Source organism: Maniola hyperantus, chromosome 18 (assembly GCF_902806685.2).
Source record: "Maniola hyperantus chromosome 18, iAphHyp1.2, whole genome shotgun sequence".
In the NCBI taxonomy this organism is placed as follows: Eukaryota; Metazoa; Arthropoda; class Insecta; order Lepidoptera; family Nymphalidae; genus Maniola; species Maniola hyperantus.
The window spans coordinates 425100-451148 of NC_048553.1; the positions used below are offsets into that span (position 1 = coordinate 425100).

Below are 26049 nucleotides of genomic sequence, written 5' to 3' on the forward strand. Positions count from 1 at the left end.
AACCCGGGACCTCCCACTATTAAGACCACAGCGCTCACCACTGCGCCAGGGAGGTCGTCATAATCATAACGATCGCGGCAAATTAAGCTTTTGGTTCATTGTATATCATGGACTTCCGCTAAGTAACGCCTGCTTCTATACAATATACAAGGCTTGGTTACACTAAGTGCAACAACAACGAGCAATAGAAACTGCAATGCAGGAATTGTATAAAGCACGTGTCACACCAAAGCACGCGACGGACGAAGCAGCAGCCGCTAAATAATCACATTGCATGTACCCAAGCCTATTTCGAATTTTAACAGATATTGCGATACAACTCACCTTGTGTTCACAGTGTACTGTTCCGCGCAACCTATACGCTTAAAATCAGTTAGCAGAAGCCTTAGTATGAGATTTTACAACTCGTTGATAGAATTCGAGCGTCGAAACACTTTTAGCGTTTAAGTAAAATAGGCTTGCTTGTTTTGACGCTCAAGTTCGTCCATACGTCTACAGCCAACTGCAATCTTGCGGAATTAAAATCGTGGTTCTGAATATTGGACTTAAATTAATCAAGGACTTTTAAAGCGATCACGGACTCATCCGATCCGAATCCGTGAAAATACAGATATAATAAATATCTACGTATCATAAGCTACCATACAAATAGTTCTATAACAACTTCGGAACGTATTTTCACGGACTCCGATCGGATGAGGGTGTAACCGCCGCGTTTATTTTAGGTGAAGTTATTGTAATCGACGCCCGAATTCTATCAACGTTTGGGAGATATATACTCATACTAACTCTACAGGACTAGGGGTTTAGTTGATTGGTATCGCGGCTTGGTGACATGGGCTGGTGGCCTTTGGGCTATCGCGTGCTGGCACGCGTTGTTCAACGTTGAAGTTATGGTGGACATTCCATTATTTTTAGACATCTAATATATTCCATATCATCATCATGAATGCATCGCCGGCTCACTACTGAGGACGGGTCTCCTCTTAAAATGAGAAGGGTTTGGCCAAAATGAGAAGACACTTTTGAGAACATTGTCTAGAACACTCAGGCAGACCATTCTCCATCCTTATGTCGTCGACATACTAAGGTTTGGAATACTCTTCCACGATCTGTGTTTCCTACCAATTACCACCCGGATATCTTTAAACCAAGAGTGAATAGGCATCTTCTAGGACCTAGGTAAACGCGCCCCATCTTAGGCCTCATCATCACTTTCCATCAGTGATTATGGTCAAGCGTTTGCCAATATTATAACTACGAAAGTGTGTTTGTTTGTTTATTGGTTTGTCCTTCAATCACGTCACAACGGAGCAACGGATCGACTTAATGGGTATAGTTTAAGACCTGGAGAGTGACATAGGCTACTTTTATCGAGGAAAATCAAAATGTTCCCCCTGGATTTTTAAAAATCTAAATCCACGCGTACAAAGTCGCGAGCATCAGCTAGTAAAAAATAAATATTCCTAAAAGTTAGAGAAGTGTGCCCGGATCGAAGCCTGGACGCCCGACTAGGAGGCCGACGTCTAAACCACCAGGCTATCACAGCTTTATATTCCATATATGTCCCTGCAACTAGGCGTGGGTTTATGATAAGTGGGTATATTTTAGTGCTTCTAAGTGATAAGACCGTTCATGTAATATGTCCCAACTCCCAGGGACTTCGTCGTTTTATCGATATATCACATTATGTGCTGACAATTTCGTTTGCAGCTATCGATGTACTGATACATGATATGGAATATGGATAAGAATAAATGAAATTTGTTGCCATAGCTATTTAGAAAGTTTGGAAGTTAAGCTTTTGATATTAAGAGTGATGAGGCAATAATTGTTTATTGCAGCCAAAAATTACAAAAGTAACAACTTCATGGTGTAGTTCACTCTGGTATTAATCTCTGCTGACGTTTTTTAGAACTTTATTAAGAAAAATATAATACCTCGCCATATTGCTGAACACACGTGGAACTAATATAAACAAGACCATATATACTTAGTGACTATATACCGTGATAATTTTAAATAAGTACATATTAAAAATTGCGGACCGGCAGGAATCGAACCCGAAAGTAGTTTCGATAGCTGCAAAGTGTCACAGTCGCTTCAGTACTGAGTGAACATACATATCACAAATTTCGTCACTGGTAGCGAACCGTAGCTTAGTGGTCAGAGCGAGCGCAGGAGACGCGGGTTCGATTCCTGCCGGTCCGCAATTTTTGTTATGTATTTAAAATTATTTAGAAATGTCCTTAAAGTGTAGGTAAAACACTATAAAAATTATAAATTACATGTACCATGATATATATTCTAATGGCGCCCCCAGAGCAAGCTTTTTATATCTCTAGTCAGGCGTCCCATAGATATTATTTACATGATAATATGACTCTCGTCAAACTGGTGGGTCAATTAGTTTTGCCTAATTAGTTAGTTAGTTTTGTTTTAGGTTACTTTGTACTATAGGCATCAGTACCTATACCTACCCTCCTACAATAAAAAGCTAAAAACAACAATATTTTAGAAATTCAATCTATTAATACAATGGTAACACAATTTATTGGCCCCGATTCTTTAGTTTCTCTCTAAACTAAATTTAGAGTATCTGCATCCTTTTCTTTTTACTAATGCTAAAAGAGGAACGGAACATGACTTTCACATTTAAAGACTCTAAATTTTAGTGCACAATTTAAACATTAGGTTCGCGAGTGCGTGCTAAAATCACGGGTTTTAACATCTAAAAATAAAATTTTAAACTGTCAAACTGTGTCTGTCCTTTTCATATTACATTAGTAAGAAGAGCATGCGAATACTCTTAAATTACTTGTGCTCAGAATTAGCCCCATTGTCTATTTATTAATTAATTTTAAGTAAAATCACTATGTATGGGAAGGTACTGGCCCCTAAGATGCGGGATCTCCTAGTTTAGGGGCCAGGACTCCATTTAAGTCAAATGTAAAAAAATTAGTAATAAATAAATATTCATATTCATTCTACATCTACAAGGAAGTTTTGTAAACCTTTATTTGATTTGTATTTCTTTGCTTAGCTGCTTGTCCACGTTATTTTGTCAGTGCGTTTCACAAATGAAGCCATTGGACGATTTCCGCGAATATCATCGCTACGCATTGTGCGCGCACTTTTGACGCAATAGTCCGATCACAATGTGCAATTGAAATCGGGACATTGATTGTAATAATTACACGGACTTTTATGACTGCCTTTCACCATACAACGCGTATTATGTACCCCAGGTACCTACCTAGTAGATACATCGTTGTTCTTGGTGACTTTTATGACTGCCTTTCACCATACAACGCGTATTATGTACCCCAGGTACCTACCTAGTAGATACATCGTTGTTCTTGGTGACTTTTATGACTGCCTTTCACCATACAACGCGTATTATGTACCCCAGGTACCTACCTAGTAGATACATCGTTGTTCTTGGTGACTTTTATGACTGCCTTTCACCATACAACGCGTATTATGTACCCCAGGTACCTACCTAGTAGATACATCGTTGTTCTTGGTGACTTTTATGACTGCCTTTCACCATACAACGCGTATTATGTACCCCAGGTACCTACCTAGTAGATACATCGTTGTTCTTGGTGACTTTAATGCTAAGTCCCAGGCTTGGGGAAATCCTATCACAAATGCAAGGGGTAGGGCGGTACATATCTGGGCTCTTCTCTCGGGTCTCTTAGATCCCTTGAATGGGAAGCTGGAAGAAATCTCTGTTTAGAGATAAGCATTTCCGATGTAACTTAATTTATTATTTCTTTGTAACCACAATTTTTGGTACATGAATAATAAAAATAAAATAAATAAATAAATAAATAGTACCTAGTGCATACGTGTTGGCTCATCTCGAAAACTCTAATAGTTTTCGTGAGTTTCAATAACAATTAGTTATTATTTATTACTGACTAGCTCATGCTCGTGACTTCGTCCGCGTGGACTACACAAATTTTAAACCCCTATTTCACAGGGGTTTAATTTTCATAAATCTTTTCTTAGCGGATGCCTACGTCATAATAGCTATCTGCATGCCAAATTTCAGCGCGATCCGTCCAGTAGTTTGAGCTGTGCGTTGATAGATCTGTCAGTCAGTCAGTCACCTTTTTCTTTTACAATATTTAGATTTTATTTAACAGGGTTTTCGTGAGGAAAGCTATATTTTAATGAATGGAGAAGGTCCATATCTATTTTTTAAATAGATTTTTTGATAGCACTAGCCTCTAGTGCTACTCTTAGAGATATGAATAAATTAAAGACTTTGTTGTACAATATTTTTATTAATAAAAGACATAAGTACGAAAATATTGTAGAACGTTAAGACAATAAAAACTTATTATAAACTTAACATTATATTTATCCGTAATTTAAGCAATGACTTCTTACAAATTAGTAATACATTGAGTTTAACACTTAGCCCACGGTAATCACATTTAAACAACGATTAAGGGTAGCGACACATCTGCTGAGCGTACGGCGCCGATACTTCAGCGATTGGTCGTAGTATTCGGTTGGCGTGACACACCAAACACTCCGAACAGACGGTTCAGTACCCGTAGTACAAGATTTTACGTCTCACCAAACCAAACCAAATTCGAGAGTCGAAATACTTCCACGTTACAGTAAAATGGACCTAAACAGCCTTGAATTGAAGTCTAATATTCAATGCCACTGATTTTAATTTCGCAATGTTTCCGCTTGGAGCGCTGGCTGTAGAAGTGTAGACAAACTTGAGCTTTAAATCAAAGGCATTTAAGATCCAGTTTACTGTAACGCGGAAGTATTTCGACTCTCGAATTTGGTTTGGTTTGGTGAGACGTAAAATCTTGTACTACGGGTACTGTTCAGCGCTTTACGTACGGCGGTACGTGGCGTCGTCGTCAGCCGGTGTCGTCACTTGGTGGTGTGCGGTTGCGAGCGACTTAGAGAAGACAACAGAATCGGCGCTAATGTATACAAGTTAAATCTAATTACTGCGGACTTTGACGAGTATCAGATACAATCCTAACTAAAATAAATAATAATCACACAATCACAAAGCCTTGCACACTTTACACGACCCACTTAAAATAGTTAACTTTACAATTTCGCGATTAGTTTCTAATTCAGGCCACATTATGTACCGCAATAAATTACTTTTAAGGTTTAACCATTAGATCTGTATGATCCAGTAATGGGATAAGTAACCAATGTCTGGAAAAACATAAAAAGGACTTACAGTACGCGGCCGGAAGTAATGTCCATCGACCTTTAGAAGGAGATAGCAGATTTTAAAAACACTTCAGTCTAAATATTTTTTAAATACATATAATATATCAAAATTACAGAACCTGCGTCTCCCCTAGGTATCGCGCTTGGAGCGCCATCGACCAACTAAACCACGGTTCACTTACGGCCCGAAATTTAAGATAGTAATATGTATTTCAAATCAGTCAGAGCAAAGTAGAGTGAGGCAAAATGTAGGAGCATTTGACGCCTGCCAGTGATGTCGAAGCCCCGACATTGCGAACATTCTGCTGCTTGATTGCGGAAAAACTGCATCAATCATAATTACAGTTTCAATCATTGTGGTTGGCTGAATTCATGCTATTCTTGTTGCAACAATGCATTATAGCCAATAGTGAACGAGTATCAACCAATCAGAGGTGGTTGGCGATTGCGAACGTGACATTGTAGCTGTCATTCTACCGCAATCGAACCGCAGTACTGAAGCAACTGTTGATGCCATCGCTTCACGTCAACAGTTCAGTCTGTCATTCAACTGGTCTGGTTCTGCAGGCTGTCAAAGAACTCCATCATCTCTTGCTGCTCCCGCGGAATCTCCGTGAAGTGGACGAACATCGGCATCTCGATCTCTTGGTAGTTGGGAGGCAGCGTGTCTTTGTCCACGGGGGGCCACATCGATAGCGGGTACTGGTTGCAAGCGGGATCACTGAAATCATACAAATGACAATATATTAGAGATCTTGTTTGCAACTTAGCCAAATAACTTTTTTTAGACTAGCGCTTGGCTGCAATCAGACCTGATGGCAAGATTTATGATGCAGCCAAAGACAGAGCGCGCTTGCCTAGAAGATGCCTATTCACTCTTGACTTGAAGGTACCCATATTATATGGGAGGGGAAAACTGATGCTGGAAGGGCGTTTCAAATCCTAGCGGTTCGAATTAGAAATGAGAAGGAAAATTGCGTCGCTCGTATCCATGGATTTTCGACTACGTACGGGTGCAGACCTTGCATGGTCAAATGAGCTTAGTGGCTATCATTCATTGTTGATTACCAGCCAAACGACAGTATATGATGTTAAGAAGAAATTGAGTAACTGACATGTCAACGGACATCTGAAACAGCTGGGTCTTGAAACTTTGATTTTAAATATAACAAAAGATTTTACTACTAAGAATTGTCTGAAATTCCACCCAGGCGAAGCCGGATCAGGTAGTCTTCGTTAAATGAAAATGCGTAAGCTTTTCTCTGTTACTCTACTTGAATATAAAATTGAACTTACTTGCAATACATGAAGTTTTTGACGAATTTGGTCATCCAGCCCGCCATGAGTTGGTCTGTGGGCGTCGGAGGTGAAAAGCCTTTAGTGCCTTCCATGGAGTTAGGTCTGAACACGAATGTCATATCCTCCACATGCCCTGCGCCCTTAAACTTCAACCCTTTGGATTCCTTAATCGCGCTGAAATCCGCCGTATACGTGAATTGGTACAGGAATACTGGAGCACCATGTTGCAACGCTCTCTTCTCTGCCAATTTGAGCGCTGGGTATACGTAAAATGTATCAGAACAGCTTTTCAAATATTTATCCATCGTCGGTTCCTCATTGAAATACCTTTTAATGGTTCTCTTGGCCATATCTACCGCTACCTTCGGAGGAACTTTAAATAGCAAATCAGGTGACAGAATTAAAGTTGGATTCTCCATGATGCGGCTCAGTATGTCGAATTTTTCAAAGTTTGGCCGAAACGATTCACATTCTTTGTTAGTGGAGCCTATTATGAGTGGTATATCTTTTCCGTAACCTTTTGATACAAGGATTTCCGGATCGTTATCTAATATTGTGGTGAAACCGGGGAACGGAGATTCGACGACTGGAAGGAAGGCTATAATACCTAATGTATCTTGGACTAGTTTATTAGCCTCCATAATGTCTTGGAGAGGCATTTTGACCAGTTGTTGGTGGATGTCTTCTGGGTCCGTAGCGTTCAGTCCAAGGTTCGACAGGAACAGATTGGCAACAATTTCTGCGTACACTGGTGACGTGGTATGGAAGCTGCGTATGCCGGTGCCGCTCATTAGTATTGCCCTGAAATGAAATTCCAACATTAGCAACTAGCAATAATCATGTACATTCGGTTTGGTATGTAAATCGTTATCTACACTATATATATTTATATGTCGGAGAACAGGAGGATGGCTGATAATTATTATTTATCTTTAGCCGACATCAGAAGGTAGTAATTAATAAGTAGGTACTTTAATCCATGTTCTTTACAAATAGTTCTCAGTAACGTATCGCACATGGAAACCATCAACGTAACACAACCAGATCACCCTAACCTAACCCTACCTATGGTCGCCTCCAACCACCCCTCACAGCGACCCCTCACCTCACTCTAAACTAGCTAACCTAAGCTAAACACTACATCGTGTGATTAGGGCGCAATTGCTATTGCAACCTCTCAATCAAGTCACGACCTACTCCGTTATCTAATCATCTCAAGATAATCAATCACAACTTCATGAACGCTCTTAAAAGGATCATTGCATCGACTCTCTTACGATCTAAACCAGATCTTATAATTGATTTCTCATTACTAATTCAGAATATCGCAATAGCTCTACCTTCTCCACTCTGTGCACATCTGCATACAGAACACCATAGCATCGTGCGCCACACGCGCCACGACTACTATCCACCCAAATAAGCGATCACAACAGAAACCAGGTAGAATGTAAGCTATTCGATCTCATGGGCAACTCATTGTCTAATCCATTTCAACATTACACGAGAGTCATCAATGATTCTTTACCAACCGGGTTATACGATTCTAAAGCGGGTACCTACTATCAAAGTTAACTTCAAGTTACTATCGCACTAAACTATCACTTCAAACTAATCATTATCTCAACTGCCGGTATATCTCCAATTACACTCTAAATCACTAGCGTCTGCAGAAATAACCTTAACGGATGTCCTTATAATAATCTATCCACTGAGCCAAACGTTAACTCACGAACTACTCTAATATTCACCAATAATTAGTATTCCATATTCGTCAAACAACTACGCGAACATTATTAATAGTGCTTTGCAGACAAAGTCACCGGATAGCACTAGATGTTACGATTTAACACAATGTACATTAGCATCGAACAATTACTGTTCTAACTATATCACAATCACCGAATTAAATATCACGATTAAGAAACTACCTACCTATCTCAAAGAATAATAATTAGCTAAGCTATAATCTGATAGTTAATTAATTTAATGCGAGAGAAAATTGTGAACCACAACAAATGCGTGCGTGTCAAAGTCCAACTCTGACAACTAAAATAAAGATGGCTACCTTCCGTAGAGTAAAGCTCATACGTTTCTTTTCACGGTGTCTACAGACAGTAAGAACTCTTTCAATATCGACCCTCCAATATATATATAATATTATAAAGAGGAAAACTTTGTTTGTTTGTTTGTTTGTTTGTTTGTTTGTACTGAATAGGCTCAAAAACTACTGGACCGATTTTAAAAATTCTTTCACCATTCGAAAGCTACATTATCCACGAGTAACATAGGCTATATTTTATTTTGGAAAAAAATAGGGTTCCGTAAGATATTTGGGTTTTTCGGACACAAGGTGTAAAAAATCAACCAGAAAAGTTACTTATTTTGCGTACGCTGCCTAAACTATAAAAGATAGAACCATAAAATGTTCTAATTAATTGTAGATCTTATAAATATCTACAAAAAAGTCCGCGACACACTATACCCATCTATGTCGAGTGAGGCACAGCAACCATTTTTTTATTTAAAAATCTTGAATTTTTTTTGGACTACATTTAAACGCGTTTATTTTACTCATGCTATTAATCCTTATCAAAATAAATGATTTCATCACTAAGAACAGTTTATGGAGATAATATTTGGTCTTTGAATGATTAAAATTGGACGTTTGGTTTTGAAGTTATGGCGAAATTAAAATATTACGATTTCTGCTGCACGGCCCGTTGTATTATATAAAGAGGTAATGTCGTTAAGTTTGTTTGTAGGGGGTAATCTTTAGAACTACTGAACCGATTTTAAAAATTCTTTCACCAGTAGAAAGCTACATTATTCCTGAGTGACATAGGCTATACGGGATCTTTAAAAACCTAAATCTACGCGGGCGAAGCCGCGGGGATCAGCTAGTGCATTTAATAAAACAACAATCTATATATATAAAAGGAAAAGGTGACTGACTGACTGACTGACTGACTGAATGACTGACTGACTGACTGATCTATCAACGCACAGCTCAAACTACTGGACGGATCGGGCTGAAATTTGGCATGCAGATAGCTATTATGACGTAGGCATCCGCTAAGAAAGGATTTTTGAAAATTCAACTCCTAAGGGGGTGAAATAGGGTTTTGAAATTTTGTAGTCCACGCGGACGAAGTTGCGAGCATAAGCTAGTTTTTATTATAAAATCCTTACCTTCGGAATAGACCTTCAGCAGCAGTAGACAGGGTCAGCAAATGGACCATGCTAGCGCCCGCGCTCTGCCCAGCCAAGGTGACGTCACTGGGGTCTCCGCCGAAGGACCTGGCGTTGGCCTGCACCCACTTGAGCAGCGTCACCGCGTCTCGGAGCCCGTTGTTGCCGGGGATGCTGGTAGAGTTGAGCGACAGGAAACCAAAAACGTTTAGCCTGGAACGTAGAAATCGTTAACTGTAGATTTTGCGGATAGGTCCAGCCTAGGGCGCCAGGGACCCAGTTCGACAGTTGGGGAACTTGTAACAAAACATCGAGGCTTCGACGTCACTGGCAGTTATTAGTGAAACTCTATACTGTGCAACAAGGCTCTCTTGGCACTTAAATGACATTGACAGGGGGGCGCTGTCGGAGAACAAAGGCTTTGATTATTCAAACACGAACAAAGGGGACACTTGACGGCAACGTTAGTTCCGATTTTCGCCACGCGCCAAGATAGCCTTGTCGCACTGTAGGTACAGCACACTGCACAATACATTGAAATCCTGACCCTTAAACTATTTAAAAAAATTACGTTGGAAAAAAACTTATCGTGAGATTCCGCTCGATTTGTCCCTAGCTAGACTAATCGTGGAATAACGCAAGGAATTTTTCTTGACGGACAGACAAACAACAAAGTGATCCTATAAGGGTTCCTTTTTAACCGACTTCAAAAAAAGGAGGTTCTCAATTCGTCGGAATCTTTTTTTTTTTTTTTATGTATGTTCCCCGATTACTCGAAGACGCCTGGACCGATTTTGAAAATTCTTTTTTTGTTTGAAAGGGTATACTTCAAAGTTGGTCCTATTTAAATTTGGTGAAGATCTGATGAACATCTTCGAAGATAGATACTGGAACTCCTCAACGGATAAGAGTAAATTGCTCGCGATCAGAGTAATAGCTTAGTAAACAGTAGATTTTTAACCAGTCATAGCATAATTCCATGGGGCCACTAAAAATAGTGAAATAAATTTTTTTTACAAAAAAAATAAAAACTTACTTCGATACACAAACACTAAAAATTGAAAAATAATTTAATTTATTACCGAATATATTATGTATACAAGAGTTAATATAGTTCCATAATAATATTTTTTGGGGTCGGTGCCAATGAGGTGCCATTGTGGAGTCTCATAAAAATATGAAGTCTAGACGATTCGCGCAGCTAAAGCTAATTGGCACCGGCACCAAAAAGTATTATTATGGAACTATATTAACTCTTGTATACATAATATATTCGGTAATAAATTAAATTATTTTTCAATTTTTAGTGTTTGTGTATCGAAGTCGGTTTTTTTTTTTGTAATTTCATTTGAGGTACGGAACCCTAAAAAATATCACCGTGCTATTACGGAAGTTGGTGCCAAAAATGCGTATCGAATTCGCGGCGCGCGTGTATGTAGCGGCGGCCATTCACATCGCATAAACACATAATGTCAGTTTTTGTGCGAACTGCTTTTTTATGGGCCGTTTTGGAAAATCCCCAGGGTCCAAAGAATAATAAAGTGACGTTACTATACGTACGGACTCGTACGTACTCATACCGACAATTTTAAACTGTTACGAAATTTTGGTATATTTGTTATAGTTTACGGAAGTTAACGCCAAAAATGCGAAGCGAATCGCTGGCACGTGTATCCAGCCGGCGGCCGTTCGCTTTGCGTGAACAGATACACCGCCCAATGTCAGCTCCATTGAACTGGTTCCGTAGCCTTCTGCCGTATGGACTAAGAGCCAGCGCTTGCCAGACCTTTGTTATTTTATAAAAACCGGCCAAGTGCGAGTCAGACTCGTGCGACGAGGGTTCCGTACTACAATCGTATTTTATCAACATTTGGCAGGATAAATCAAAAACTATTATGCATAAAAATAAATAAAAATCTGTTTTAGAATGCACAGATGAAGACCTTTCATATGATACCCCGCTCGATATAGTTATCTTACTTCGAAATTGAAAATATTAATTATTAGTTTATGACCACAATTTAATTTTTTTTGTCTGAAGTAACCACAAATTCACGGTTTTCAGATTTTTCCCCTAATGTCTGCTACAAGACCTACCTACCTGCCAAATTTCATGAGGTCAACGGGAAGTACCCTGTAGGTTTCTTGACAGACCGACAGACAGATACAAAATCGGCCAAGTGTGAGTTGGTCTCGCACACGAAGGGTTCTGTACCATCGTGCACGTGGATTATTCGGACCGAAGCCTTGACTTGACGCGAGTTGACGTCGCGCGTCGTTCCGATTGTTTACAAATACCGCTTGCTCTTGACCGATATATGATGTAACTCTATTATCATCTTATCACTTGTAAACAATGCCGTGATAAATGTATAGTGCGCGACAGGTCGAGATGAGATTCAATTCAGTTCAATTTTCTTGCGAATGTGGGTTTGTCATTTCAAAGATATTATTAGTGTATGTCCAAATTCTACCTTGCGGCATGCCATGATATAATACAATCGGGGAGGGAACGCCCCGCACACCCGCACATCCCCCGCTCTAACCCGATGCGGGCGAGCGCGGGTGTGTGGGGCGTCCCCTCGTTCAATGCCATCTCGACATGTCGCGGACTATACATAAAGTTTAGCTACTTTTGAGATAGTATTAGGTTTTAAGATATTAAGAAGCCGTGGTAGCATAGTGGTTGAAAACTTCCACCTTCCATTCGGGAGTTCGATCCCGGGTACGAACCTCTAAATTTTTAGAGTTCTGTGCGTTTTAAGCAATTAAATATCATTTGCTTTCTGTGAAGGAAAACTTGCATGCAATTCTTCATAATGTTCTCAAAGATATTTATGTGAAGTCGGCTAATTCGCACTTGGCCAGCGTGGCGGGCTATCATGGGCCTAAACTCTTAATTCTGAGAGGAGACCTGTGCTCAGTAGTGAGCCGGCGATGGGTTGTTGATGATGATGATCCTTCTTATTGTATGTTTATGTAATAGTTATTTGTTTTAAAGCTATTTTAATACATTTTAAAAATAACTTAATTAGGCATTGAAGTTATATTCCGAAGTTAGTAGGTCTACTTCCTTATACATGTACTACATGGTGGTACATGTATGGTGGTGGTGGTACATGTATGGTGGTGGTGGTACATGTATGGTGGTGGTGGTACATGTATGGTGGTGGTGGTACATGGTGTAACCGACGACATACAACGTGTTTTATTAATAACCTAAAGTTTATCTTTCAATAAAGATAAAAATAGTGTGGTTTCCTCGAATACACGGACAAAATAGATATATCAATAAAACAAAAACAGAAATCTCGTGAGAATTCTTTGATTTTTAGGGTTCTGTACCTCAAAATGTGTATTATCAGAGCCGTCGTAGATTACGAACTACGCTCCACACGCATATAAAAATATGAATATACCTATGTATAACTACGATATAATACTCTGACTGAAACATGGCTAACTGATGATATATTTGACAACGAACTCATTGACTTGAGATATCAATATCAGTAGACATGTGTCCGCTATAGCTTAACTTAACTGAAAACCGCTGCCGTGCCTATAGCGTACCATAGCGCTATTGTCGTAGCTAGCAACGGTTTTCAGTTATCATCTATGACGAACCACCTGACAACGCAACACTGCCAACTGGCAACTGACAATGCATTGTTTGGTTTTTTGGTAACTAGAAACGCAATAATTATGCCTTCTCTTTCTTTCTTTCACTGAAAGCTGAGAAGGAGCGGTTATTGGCTACTGGCTTAGTAACTAAGAACTTGGTAAACCAAAGCCGACCTTATCTCTATTACGCTAAGGCTTAACTGTACAAGTACTTGTCCATTACACTTTGATCTGTCAATCTAAATACAGTTAGCCTTAGAGTAATAGTAGTTAACTGGACTGTGGCAAACTATTCGTGCAGGCGTCCACTATAGTTTGACCTATGTCAATGATCAAATTAAACTTTACTGCTATGAACTTAAGGTTGTGATTACTTCACGATATTCATGAAAGTAAAATTGGTTTTATTTTAGTGAATATGCGCGCGCTAGCTATACAGACGGTATTGATACGGCAGCTAGCTTAGTTACTACTACGGAAACAGCTGCGCGTTGCGCATATTAAATTAGTTGAAACACAACTCTGATACCGATATTCGGCAACGGTTAACAATATCGGTATTGAAACTAAGTAACTGTTGATTAACCGTTGCCGTAAATAGCCAATAACGCCCATCTTTAAATATCAGTGATTCGATTATGGTACAGTTCAAATAACCATATGAGCTTAATATGAGGTAGTTATTTCGAAACTACAGACAGACACTTCAATTTTATTTACTAGTATAGATTAACAACTAATAAATTGAAAAATTATGGGAGTTTTTATTGTTGCGTTATTTTTAGGCCATAATTTGAATGATTGGCAAAAAATATCGTAGGTATCCATCGATATAAATGACAAGATATGCCCAAGCGAACAAAGTCTTTCACGGTTTTGGAACCAAATAAATCAGCGCCACCTCTTAGATAGATACTAATGAACGACCCGTTTGAAATCCAGACGTCACTGAGGTTGCATTGGTGCTAAATAAACATTTTGGGACCAATGAGTCGGTGCCATTTTGCTTGTTCAATGGCCCTGTCCTTATATAAGTCTATATAGGTATCCTATTCTACGCCTATCGGACCAAACATGCGTATGTGAACAGGTTTCTTGTCCAGTTTAGTAGATAGATTGCGGTTAATAGATAATCATGTGTCGTAGTACATATTTTGTTATCTATGTTTTCCTAACACTTATCTATAGTCCGTACACAATGACTCCTCACGCTGGTGAAATAAAATTTTGAGAAATATTTTTGTAGGGTAGCTCCCCTAGATGTAAAGTGGGAATGAATTTTTTCGATTTTAAATTTCTTCGATTGAATTGAATTCGATTTCTAGATACGTTTGTAAAATATGATGTTTTAAAGTGGTAATTTTTATTAGAGTCAAGCGCGCCCCGCCCCCCCCCCCCCCCCCCCCCCCCCCCGGTAAAAAATTAGCAGTAGTAGGTATATATAATCAATTTTAAAGGAAAACGATTATGGCTAAGTAGGGTTCATAGGTTAAGGAGTCTGTTTTTCTGTTTTTCGAGGATTGTGACTACGGAACCCTACACTGCCACACCACTGGACCACATAAATTTCAAACCCCTATTTCACCCCCTTAGGAGATGAATTTTCAAAAATCCTTTCTTAGCGGATACCTACGTCATATTATAGCTATCTGCATGCTAAATTTCAGCCCGATCCGTCCAGTACGTTCAGCTCTGCTTTGATAGATCAGTCAGTTAGTCAGTCACCTTTTATATATTTAGACGGGTGCCGGGTGCACTTCGACTACAACATGGGGTTATTCAAGGGGCGGACCAACCAATTCCTGAAAGAGCCGGCAACGCATTGACCAGCACCAGGTGACCCGCCTGCTCGTTTCCTCTCTATTTTTATTTAAAAAAAATTACCTGTAGTTAAACGTGATGACGATGACATCCCTGTGCATCAGATACTCCGGTCCGTGCAGCCCCGTGCCGCCGGAGCCGAAGGCGAAACCACCCCCATGGATGAACACCAGGATGGGAAGACCGGGATCCTCTTCCACTTCTCCGTCAGCCAACCCAGCCTCGTACGGAGGCTGAAGATGTCTTGCTGGCCTGTTGACACCAGTACCCTTATTATATATGCGAAAGTGTGTTTGTTTGTTGGTTTGTCCTTCAATCACGTCGCAATGGAGCAACGGATCGACCTGATTTCATGCATGGGTATAGTAAAGACATGGAGAGTGACATAGGACATAGGCTACTTTTTATCCCGGTAAACCAAAGAGTTCTCACGGGGTTTTTAAAACCCTAATTCCACACGAACGAAGTCGTTGGCATCAGCTAGTACATATTATGAATGTGAAAGTGTATGTGTTTGTGTGTAAAAAAATCTCGGCAATGCTGGACTGATATTAATGAAAGGCACAATTAATTGAATTTGCTTTCTGGAGATGAAAATAATAAAAATTGGCTCGCATACGAAGGGTTCCGTACAAGTAACAAACGTTACAAGAAATAACACTTTTTTTTTTATTTTCATGGCTTCCACTTTGAAATTTCTATTATTTCTTGTTATAGCGTTATATTACGTGGTGTTAGAGACACAATGACCTATTTTCCGCTGGTATAAATGGTACTACGCATCCTGCATAAGGGCGGGTATGTGGGACTCACGGGCAATTTTTTTAACCGCCTTTCAGTATACTTACTAAAAACCCCAGCGGTACCGTCCGTCCACGTCAAGTATAAGGCGTCTCAGGATCCCGGGTATCGGGTGCGACTGAAAGTGAGACGTCCTGACGTTGGACCGGCACTACTCCCAATACTACCCCAATACCTAAGGCGGGAGAAGGTGAGCATAATGTCTCCTTCTTCTCCCGTTCTTCTTCTTCTGCGGAGCGGAAGGGCGTCAGCGTCCAGCTCTCGTTTCCGCTCCGCGGCCTCCTTCAAGGGACCTGAAGGGTCATTATGTCTCTAACCAACGACGTGTCGTATGATTCACGATTTCACGGGTATAACTTACACACCTACAGAAAACTGAATATATTATAATGGCTTTACCTTAGAATATTGTAGCCAGGCAAGGCGTCGATTGGGACGTGTATGTTGGCGTAAATGCAGGCTTCACTCATGTTGGTCGAGTCCTGCAGTGGGCCGTAGAACACGTCGTGTTGGGGGCAGATTGGCCCCTCCGCGGATGCGTCATAAAACTCGTCCCATGGTACCACGGGTTCTAATTCCTGGAAATTGATTAATTTAATTTAAAGTTTTGATCCTGTAACGATAATTATAATATAAAAGGAAAAGCTGACTGACTTATCTATCAACGCGCATCTCAAACTACTGGGCGGATCGTGCTGAAATTTGGCATGCAGATGCTAAGAAAGGATTTTTGAAAAATCTACCCCTAAGGGGATAAAATAGGAGTTTGAAATTTGTGTAGTCCACGCGGACGAAGACGTGGGCATCAGCTAGTATTGTATAGGTATTAAGTATAGATACTAAATAATAAAGATAAGGGGGCTCGTGCTCTTAGTTAAAAGATTTTAAAAAGAGGTCCATGAACGAATGCGTATCATTCTGAAGTTCCCACGGGATTTTTGAAATACCTCAACCTGGTACAGGACGATGCAGTCCGAACCTTGGAGGTTTTCTTGGTTCGATAAATATAAAACCAGTCGAGCGGACCTAACTATAGCTTTTAGACTTCGTTCCGGACACATTCCAACGAACAAATTTGCTTTCCTTGTTAAAAAAACAGATTCCCCCAATTGCTCCACATGTGGAGTAATTGAAGATATGTACCATGTGTTGCTGGAGTGTGTTCGGAATGAATCATTCAGGTTAAGTTTGTGTAATATTTTGGATTCTAATTTAAATATTTTTAATTGTGTTACCTTTCTTTCTTTCCCTGCGAGTGATCAGGCCAAGTTATTATATAAGCTAGTTAAAAATTATTTTAAGATTAGAGGGTAAGATTTTGGTGATTTTGTGTTTATTGTTTACCTTACGAAGCGACATAGTCACTAAGTGACTAAGCTTCAAAATAAAGAGAAAAAAAATAAAAAATACCTAAACCACCGGGTGAAGCCACGTGCATCATATAGTGTATTATATTACTCACACTAAATCTCCTTTCATCAACCGGCTGACTAGCGTAGGCTACCCCCAGGAAGCTGGCAAAGATCGTCCGGTTGTCGGCGACGCGTTTGACCCCGCACACCCATCCGGCCTCGAGCCGCGCGCGCACCTCGCATGGCGCACCCTCCTGCAGCGACCGAGGGGCACCTTGCGCTGAAAATATAATAATTATCTTTCTGTCTCTCCCTCTATACATCGTATTTCTTATTGCTGATGGTTATAAGTTATAACCCATTTGTATTGATCACAAAATGGTAGGAGTTTCCTTTATTTCGACTCATAGTTAGTATAGTTTTCATAGTTATTATCAGATACCTGTGATAAAATATAACGAATTGAAAGTTTGGCAAAATTATTTTTGTTCCTACGAATAAGAATTATTATGTAGACTTTACAGAAATCCATGAAATTCAGGAAGCTTACTTTATTTTGAAAACAGATTTGTTCACACAAAGAGTAGTACTATATTATAAGCATGTCTTGCTATGTCCGCGTGGACTACACTCAAACCCCTATATTTACCCCCTTAGGGGTTTAGTTTCAAAGGAAACTTGATATTCATTGAATTTCATAATTGATAAACTTTAAATGTTTTCTCAGAATTTAAATTATTTTTTCTGCCGAAAAAAACGTTTTGCGTGGGTTAGAAAAAGAGTTCCATTTCGTAGTAACTGATAATCTTAAAAGAAACAGCTTCTAGGGAAGATTCTTAGATTTTCCTTTTAAGAAACATCTTCCGGAGATAATAATCATTTTTTTTAACCTTATGCTCAGAATACATAATAGGACAGCCTTTTGTTAATTTTAATCACAACTTTAGAAATGGAGCACTTTTACTTAACGTTATCTCGTAGCTTACCGTAGCACTTTGTAGCTGTGCTACGGATCGTAGATTGGCATGCAGGCCTCGCAGTTCTCGGGAATCAAGTAAGTTATGGAAAGCATGCAGTTGCATTGTTTAGGCTAACTCTATACTTAGTTTAGTGGAATTTAGTTTCGAGTGCCTCCTAGTGGGCCGCACGTGGAGAGAAACACTAAATACCTACCGAGATAAGTCCGGGTTCAGACGAGATAAAGGATTAAGACTTAATTATTTTATCACTACTTAATTAGTGTCATTACGACTAGAAGTAGCAGAAATGTTATTTGTCTTTAATGGTACTGATTCTGATGGTACCCCATACTCTTATATGATACCCCACTTGGTATAGTAATCTTACTTTGAAAGTTGAAAATACTAAATTTTATTTGTTCATGAACACATTTTATTGTTTTGTGATGTAACCACAAATTCACAGTTTTCGGATTAATTCCTTTACTTGTTCTATAAGACTTACCTACCTACCAAAATTCATGATTCTAGGTCAATGGGAATTACGCGATAGGTTTTCTTGACAGACACGACAGACAGACAGACAGACAACGAAGAGAACCCTAAAAGTAATGCAAATACTAAATTTAGTTTAGGAAAAGACACCAGAATCGACGAACGGGAATCCGAGCCTGCTGACAGATAGACGGACACGCACTCACGCGCATACTCTCACACGCATTCTCTCTCTCTCGCACACACAAACACACACCCACACACAGACACACACACACTCACACACACTCACTCACACATACACCCACACATGCATAATATGTTGTGAATCACCTACTAGGTATTTTTACTAGTTAATTGAAATTAATTTCATATTATTATATTGTAAAGCTTGCTTAAATTATTTGGTCTCTTCAAACGTACTGTTATAGATTTATAATTAATAACTATTTAAGTAATCTGTTTAACAAAATTGTAATCCCATTTGGCCTTATTTTCAGTCTGATATTATGTAAAATTATATTGTCTGTATCGCTGTTGATTACCAATAAACGAATAAAATAAAATAAAATAAGCAAAGTCAGAGTGCGCTTTATAGATTTCACCCTTAAAATGAACACTAATATCACCTCGCGAAGTCATTATCGAAACGCCGACCGACCAAATAGCTACCTACATATCTAACTACCTCTAGCTACCGACTGATAAGCTACACGCGGCGAAGATTACGTTCATTTACACAAACATAATCTAACAGATGTGTGTGAACACATCAATTGACCAAAATATTTATGGAGTGCGCAAAATTCGCTGGACGGCATGGCTTTCATCATCCGCTAGGATAATTATGTAACGCCCTTCCAGCATCAGTTTTCCCCTCCAATTTTAATATGGGTACCCTCAAGTCAAGAGTGAATAGGCATCTTCTAGGCAAGCGCGCTCCATCTTAGGCTGCATCATCACTTGCCACCAGGTCTGATTGCAGCCAAGCGCTAGTCTATAAATTTTTAAAAATTTTCATCGTCAAACAATCGATGCCGGCTCACTACCGAGAACGGGTCTCTTCTTAGAATGAAAAGAATTTGGACATAGTTTACAACGCTGGCCAAGTGCGGCTTCACACACTTTTGAGAATAGTATGCAGAACTTCTGAGGTATGCAGGTTTCCTCACGATGTTTTCCTTCACCGTTAAGGCAAGTGATACTTAATTGCTTAAAACACCCATAACTCCGAAAAGTTAGAGGTGCGACTGCCTGTCCCCCCGAATAGCAGGCGGACGTCTTAACCATTGAGCCATCACCGCTTCTATAAGTACAGACTAGTGACCTGCCCGGGCTTCGCACGGATGCTCTAAGCAAAGGAAGAATGTAGCTTTCTATTGGTGAAAGAATTGTCAGAATTGGTCCAGTAGTTCCAGAGATTACTTCCTACAAACAAACTTACAAACTTTCCCTTTTAATAATATTAGTATTATAGTTTTTTTTTTACAGAATATTAGCCGAGTTTATCATGCTGACTGCCCCTCCAATTAACCGTAAAGCTTGTGCTAGGAGTAGTCAGTAGGTACGACAATAGTGCAACGGGTGGGGTTTGAACCGACGACTTTTCGGTTTTCAGTCCGCTCATTTAACCATTAAGCTATCCAGGCACAAAAGAATAGATAAGTAATAAGTAATCTTTCGTGGCAAAAACATTGAAAGTAGGTGCATATGCAAACAGTTGCCCGATGCTAATGGCGAAGTGCAAACATCGTGCAGACGATTGTTTGCTGTAGATAACACTGATAACAGCTAAAAGTAGCATGTTGTGATTGACACACTGATAACTGACTGACGCGGTCGCCATGCTACCTCACACTTTGATGCATTATACGGTATTTAAGAAAGAAAGAAAGAAAGAAAGAAAGAAAGAAAAACGTTTATTTTTTAAGGATGTACCACACATTACCAGCTAGACCTGGTTAGGTTATCCCGGCGCCTCTTATACTTGAGTAGTAAAGTCAAAACACCTCAAGTAGAAGAAGCGCCAACTTGACATTTGACAACTAGGCAAATCACTAACTTTTTATCAAACGTCAAAACGCGCGCTTAGTATGCGAGATTCTATGAAATACCGCGGTGTGACGTCACAATCATTTGACGTGTTTTTTTTTAGTTTAATCGATAATTTAAAATTGTTATTAAACTTAAAACCGACAAAGGAAGTGGATTTTACGTATTTTGGAAGAGCCTCTATTTAATAATCACTGAGAAATAATTTGTTTTTGATGTAGTCAAATACCCAATTATGTATGACTGAAATGCATACTAGTCATGCTAGCGATTCAGTGATAAAGGCAACGCTACGTTACACTGTTGAATATTATTTTAGTTTTAGCGTTTCTCCCTCCCTCCTCACCTCCTGGGGGACAAAAGGAAATGATTCTTTAAACATGGTTATAATGTTTAAACTATCGTGAGAGATTTCCATTATATATAATGTCTGTCCCGGCGTTACTCATGTGTTTAGTCGACGTTAGCCCGACTAGTTTCGAACCCATCCGGGGTCCTTTTTCAAGGGAGACAGTTTGCACACGCGTTGCGGTTGTGACTGTGCGCGAACTGACTCCCTTGAAAAAGGACCCCGGATGGGTGAACACGTGAGTAAAGCCGGGACAGATATTATATATACCTAATGATTTTAGTTTCTTACATAGAAATCTAATCACAACTTGATCAATTGATCATCCCTTACCACACGAGTAGATATAGAGCAGAGGGCGGGGAAGCTTCCTAACAACGTCACCCATGTCTATTTTTAGTAAAAAGTGCATTTACGCCATTCATTAGTTTTTACTACCCGAGCACAGTTCAGTTCAATGTGGTAGCACCTTAAACTTTCGCTAATCGTGCATCATTAGTAAATCCGTTATAAGCCAGGACAAATTGTTTTATTATTATGATAATATTGAATGCTAATTACACGTGAAACGAGCTAATTAGTTATGGTTTACTAGAAAATTTTATTATCAGTACCCTTAGTATAAATGTTTGCTGGTTTGTCCTTCAATCACGTCGCAACGGTGCAACGCATTGACGTGATTTTTTTCATGGGCAGATATATATAAAGACCTGGAGAGTGACATGGGCTACTTTTTATCCCGAAAAATCAAAGAGTTCCTACATGATTTTTAAGAACTTAAATCCATGTGGACGAAGTCGCGGGCATTAGCTAGTTCTTTATAATTGAAAAAAAATAAACTTTAGGTGCCATTTGTGAACCTATTGTTTTTATTAGAGTGCATTAAAATTTAGTCTTTAAATCTAAACCAAATTTAGAGAATCTGCATCTTTTTCTTTTTAATAAAAAGAATTTTAAATTTAACGACTCTAAACTTTATTGTACTCTAAGAACCTAATCTGGTTACAACTGGCTTTAACTTTTTTTATTTTCATGGCGGCCATTTTTAAATTTTTATTATTTGTTGTAATAGCGGCAATAGAAATACACATTCTGTAAAAATTTCAACAAAGGTTCACGAGATACAGCCCGCTGACAGACGGACGGACGGGCGGAAAGCGGAGGCTCAGTGATAGGGTACCGTTGGCAACCTTCAGGCACGGAACCCTAAAATGATAAAATCAAAAATAATGAATCACTGATGCCTATTTGCATCCGACTGCAGTCGGTGGAGCGGACGTTTTTGTTTTAATCCTTTAGTGACCTAATTTTACCTGCTTGGACCCTGGGCCACTTGCCCATATATACTGGTTTTATTTTGTCTGCAACACTATGCATTTTAATTAGGTTCACAACACTAACAGCGAAATTAATTAAATAGTTAATTTAAGTATTTAAATATCACTTGTTTTAACGGTGAAGGAAAACATCGTAAGGAAACCGGCATGCTTGAGAGTTCTCCATAATGTTCTCAAAGGTGTGTGAAGTCTGTTAATCAGCACTTGACCAGCGTGGTAGACTATGGCCAAAACCCTTTTCACTCTGAGAAGAGACCCACGAGCCGTGGGTCGTGGGTCGCCGTAGTGAGTGGCGATGGGTTGACCATTTAAAATAACTAGCTTATACTTGCGATTTCGTCCGCGTGGACTACACAAATTTCAAACCCCTATTTCACCCCATTTATTTCATAAAATAACAGTAGGTAGACAAATTATTTTTTGAAGTTTGATATAGTGTAAGATTGATTTTACTAAATATTTCATTAATTAGTTACTCTAATTTATGAAAAAAAGTGTAATAGATATAAAATTGTACAAATACTTTCTCGATTCAAAGAATTAGTCTGCTTCGAAGACACTTGTGTCGAAAAAACTTAAAGTATTAATTAAAAACTAAGCACTTTAATCCGTTACAAAGCGTTAAAAAAGCACACATTTTCCCAGCTAAATAAAAAACTGCATTATTTTTGTTCCCTTCTGCTTTCGTGAAATTTTGTTCGCACAATATTTTTTTAGTCAAAATATTTTGTTTCTCCAATTTTGGTAAAAGTTCGTCAACTCACCGTGAACTGCGAAGATCGTGAACACGGACACTACACACGAGTACAACAACATGGTGGGCTCGGCCGTCCAACTGTCACTGACATAATACTACGCGACACCTTTATAAATAACCACTAAATGACCAAAGTAACTAATCAAAAATCGACCCGTGCTCCTGTGCCTACGAGCCGTGCGCCTCTGAGAGACATCGAGTACCTAACTCCTAATTAGCGTCTTGTTATACCGAGCGTTATAACTGTAAACACTACTACGCTGTGGAACATTTTAATATTAAAAGTCAATGTACTCATAATTTATAAAAAATTGTCTACAGATAAAATGGTAAATTCTAACAAGAGCTTTTATAACAGTGTTTGCGAGTTATTTTATTTATTCGACTTCATAATTTTAACCCGTTACATTGTTGTGTAGCTTTACTATAAAATATGACATTAACATAAACGGACCTTAAACAACACCTTGTTTAGATGCCAGGTTTTTGTACAACAAATATAATATACTTCCTGGTTCTAGTACACCCTCAACACTGCATACAAGCGAACTGCCCCCCAATTGTGTAAGAATAACCATTTCATGGCTATCGCAATCGTCAAGAATTCTGCCCTTTGATTGGCTGTGAAAAAATGTAAACAGCGAATCAACCAATCAAAGGGCAGAATTTCTTGACGATTGCGATAGCCATGAAATGGTTATTCTTACACAATTGGGGGGCTGATTTTATTACTAAATATTCCTACTACCGGATCATCAGCCTGTCCGCACATGTTTTGTGTGTGTAAATAACGGTAGGGCTGAGGTATGAGCGAAGCTATTAGAACCGGGTAAGGACAACACTATTGTAGGAATTAAATTTACTTATTATTTTTGTGATTTAGTAAATAAAAGAAACTTTAGATTAAAAATAAACTTGGAGTGTATTCACAATGAAGATACAAATTTTTCAAGATGACACTTGACACAATACATTGACATTGACAGATCTACAATAGACAATAGTCTTTTTAATCACTTGTCGTAGACAAGATGCGTTTACTTTAGGCTCTGGCTTCCATCAACTATACGTAACAAATTCAGTGCTTCTCGCTCTCGTGACAACAAGGATAGAACCGAGTGACGCCAGCGCGGTATTGCCAGTAGCCGTGCCATTTCGTTGCGGATTGCGGAAGGGAGTTAGTTAGTGTCGCTTCTTTACGTAGTAATAGTTAGTATTCTAATAATATTTCACGAAACTCACCAGACAGTGTAAGGATCTTTAGCAATGTCACCAAGTACCGTAACATGTTCGACATCGAGTATCGTCGCTATATAATTGAGAAGAAGCCGCGATTCTCCTTTATATATGTATCATGAACGCCTAAAAATGTAATGCTAGCTCATCTTTGGCACTCCACGTGCCTATAACAATGTCTCATCGAGTGTTTTGATAAAAGACGTTTAGACAAAATATTTAAACTTAACTTTCAGCACCTTTATCTAAGTTCTTCTTCGTATTGCGGCAATAAGATATATATAGAATATAAGATAGGTACTGTAATTTGTCTGTTTATCATTTATTTTTTACTAGCTTACGCTCGCGACTTCGTCCGCGTGGACTACACAAATTTCAAACCCACATTTCACCCCCTTAGGGGTTGAATTTTCAAAAATGCTTTCTTAGCGGATGTCTACGTCATAATAGCTATCTGCATGCCAAATTTCAGCCCGATCCGTCCAGTAGTTTGAGCTGTGCGTTGATAGATCAGTCAGTCAGTCAGTCACCTTTTCTTTTTATATATTTAGATTATGTGTTGATTTTTTGGTGAGCTATTTAAAACAAATGATTGGTCAAAGAATATTAATTATTATCTGTGGCATTCGAATTTAAATCGAATTTTGGATAGGTATTGAAAAAACTACAATATAATATTATGTGTTGTTCGGTTTGCCACGTCTACGTGTCTAATTAATCTACACATTGTATGAATATATTGTAGTCAGTAAAAAAAGTTATTATTGTATTTGTATAAGAGGCTAGGATTTTTGTAGCGCCTCAAAATATAATTATAATTATAATTAGTGGACTGGTTTGCGAACTTGTGGACTATATTTACTACACAGTAAGTAGGAGAACTAGAGTAACCGACATGGCTCAACGGGTTTCGAAGCTGAAGTGGAAATGGCCAGGGCACATAGTTCGTACAACCGATAGACGTTGGGGTCCCAAGGTGCTAGAATGCCGACCTCGCACCGGAAGACGCAGCGTTGGAAGACCCCCCCACTAGGTAGACGGACGACATCAGACGAGTCGCAGGGAGCCGCTGGATAGCGGCGGCGCAAGACCGTGGCGTGTGGAAGTCCCTACAAGACACCTATGTCCAGCAGTGGACGTCTATTGGTTGATGATGATGATGATAACAGCCTGGTCTAGTGGTTAAGGGATGATTTATGCTTTGCTTCACTGTGCCGTGTTCGTGCACGGACGCCACACGGTGGAGCATGAACTCATCATCATCATCATCATCATGATCATGATCAACCCATCACCGGCTCACTACAGAGCACGGGTCTCCTCTCAGAGTGGGAAGAGTTTTGTCCATAGTCTACCACGCTGGCCACGTGCGGATTGGTAGACTCCACACACCTTTGAGAACATTATGGAGAACTCTCAGGCATGCAGGTTTACTCACGATGTTTTCCTTCACCGTTAAAGCAAGTGATATTTAATTAATTTTAAACGCACATAACTCCGAAAAGTTAGAGGTGCGTGCCCAGGATCGAACCCCCGACCTCCGTTTAGA

General features: G+C 39.3%; 2 protein-coding genes across 4 annotated transcripts in view; one reads left to right on the plus strand and one right to left on the minus strand.

The window, feature by feature from the left end:
- PKD (serine/threonine-protein kinase D3) overlaps positions 1 to 26049 on the plus strand; it is a 92609-nt gene that overhangs the window by 20181 nt on the left and 46379 nt on the right. The gene's annotated exons all lie outside the window — the stretch shown is intronic.
- Positions 4276 to 24571, minus strand: LOC117990628 (juvenile hormone esterase-like). Of its 2 annotated transcripts, none has more exons than XM_069504603.1 (7): positions 24507 to 24571; positions 17426 to 17595; positions 16363 to 16541; positions 15226 to 15414; positions 9718 to 9930; positions 6523 to 7326; positions 4276 to 5947 (listed from the first exon to the last, which is right to left on the minus strand). In XM_069504603.1, the coding sequence occupies exons 1-7, from the start codon at positions 24559 to 24561 to the stop codon at positions 5773 to 5775; spliced, it is 1785 nt and encodes a 594-aa protein (XP_069360704.1). In that variant the 5' UTR covers positions 24562 to 24571; the 3' UTR covers positions 4276 to 5772. The 2 variants fall into 2 exon arrangements, with proteins under 2 accessions (XP_069360704.1, XP_034833983.1); XM_034978092.2 differs by lacking the exon at positions 24507 to 24571 and adding an exon at positions 23272 to 23433.

What these genes read in the sequence shown, in the direction of transcription:
- LOC117990628 (XM_069504603.1), bottom strand. Translation starts at nt 24,561, where the DNA reads ATGTCGAACATGTTACGGTACTTGGTGACATTGCTAAAGATCCTTACA. An exon ending in AAAGATCCTTACACTGTCTG is followed by an intron (nt 17,596 to 24,506) that starts GTGAGTTTCGTG and finishes TTATATTTTCAG; the next exon opens with CGCAAGGTGCCCCTCGGTCG. An exon ending in TTGATGAAAGGAGATTTAGT is followed by an intron (nt 16,542 to 17,425) that starts GTGAGTAATATA and finishes ATCAATTTCCAG; the next exon opens with GAATTAGAACCCGTGGTACC.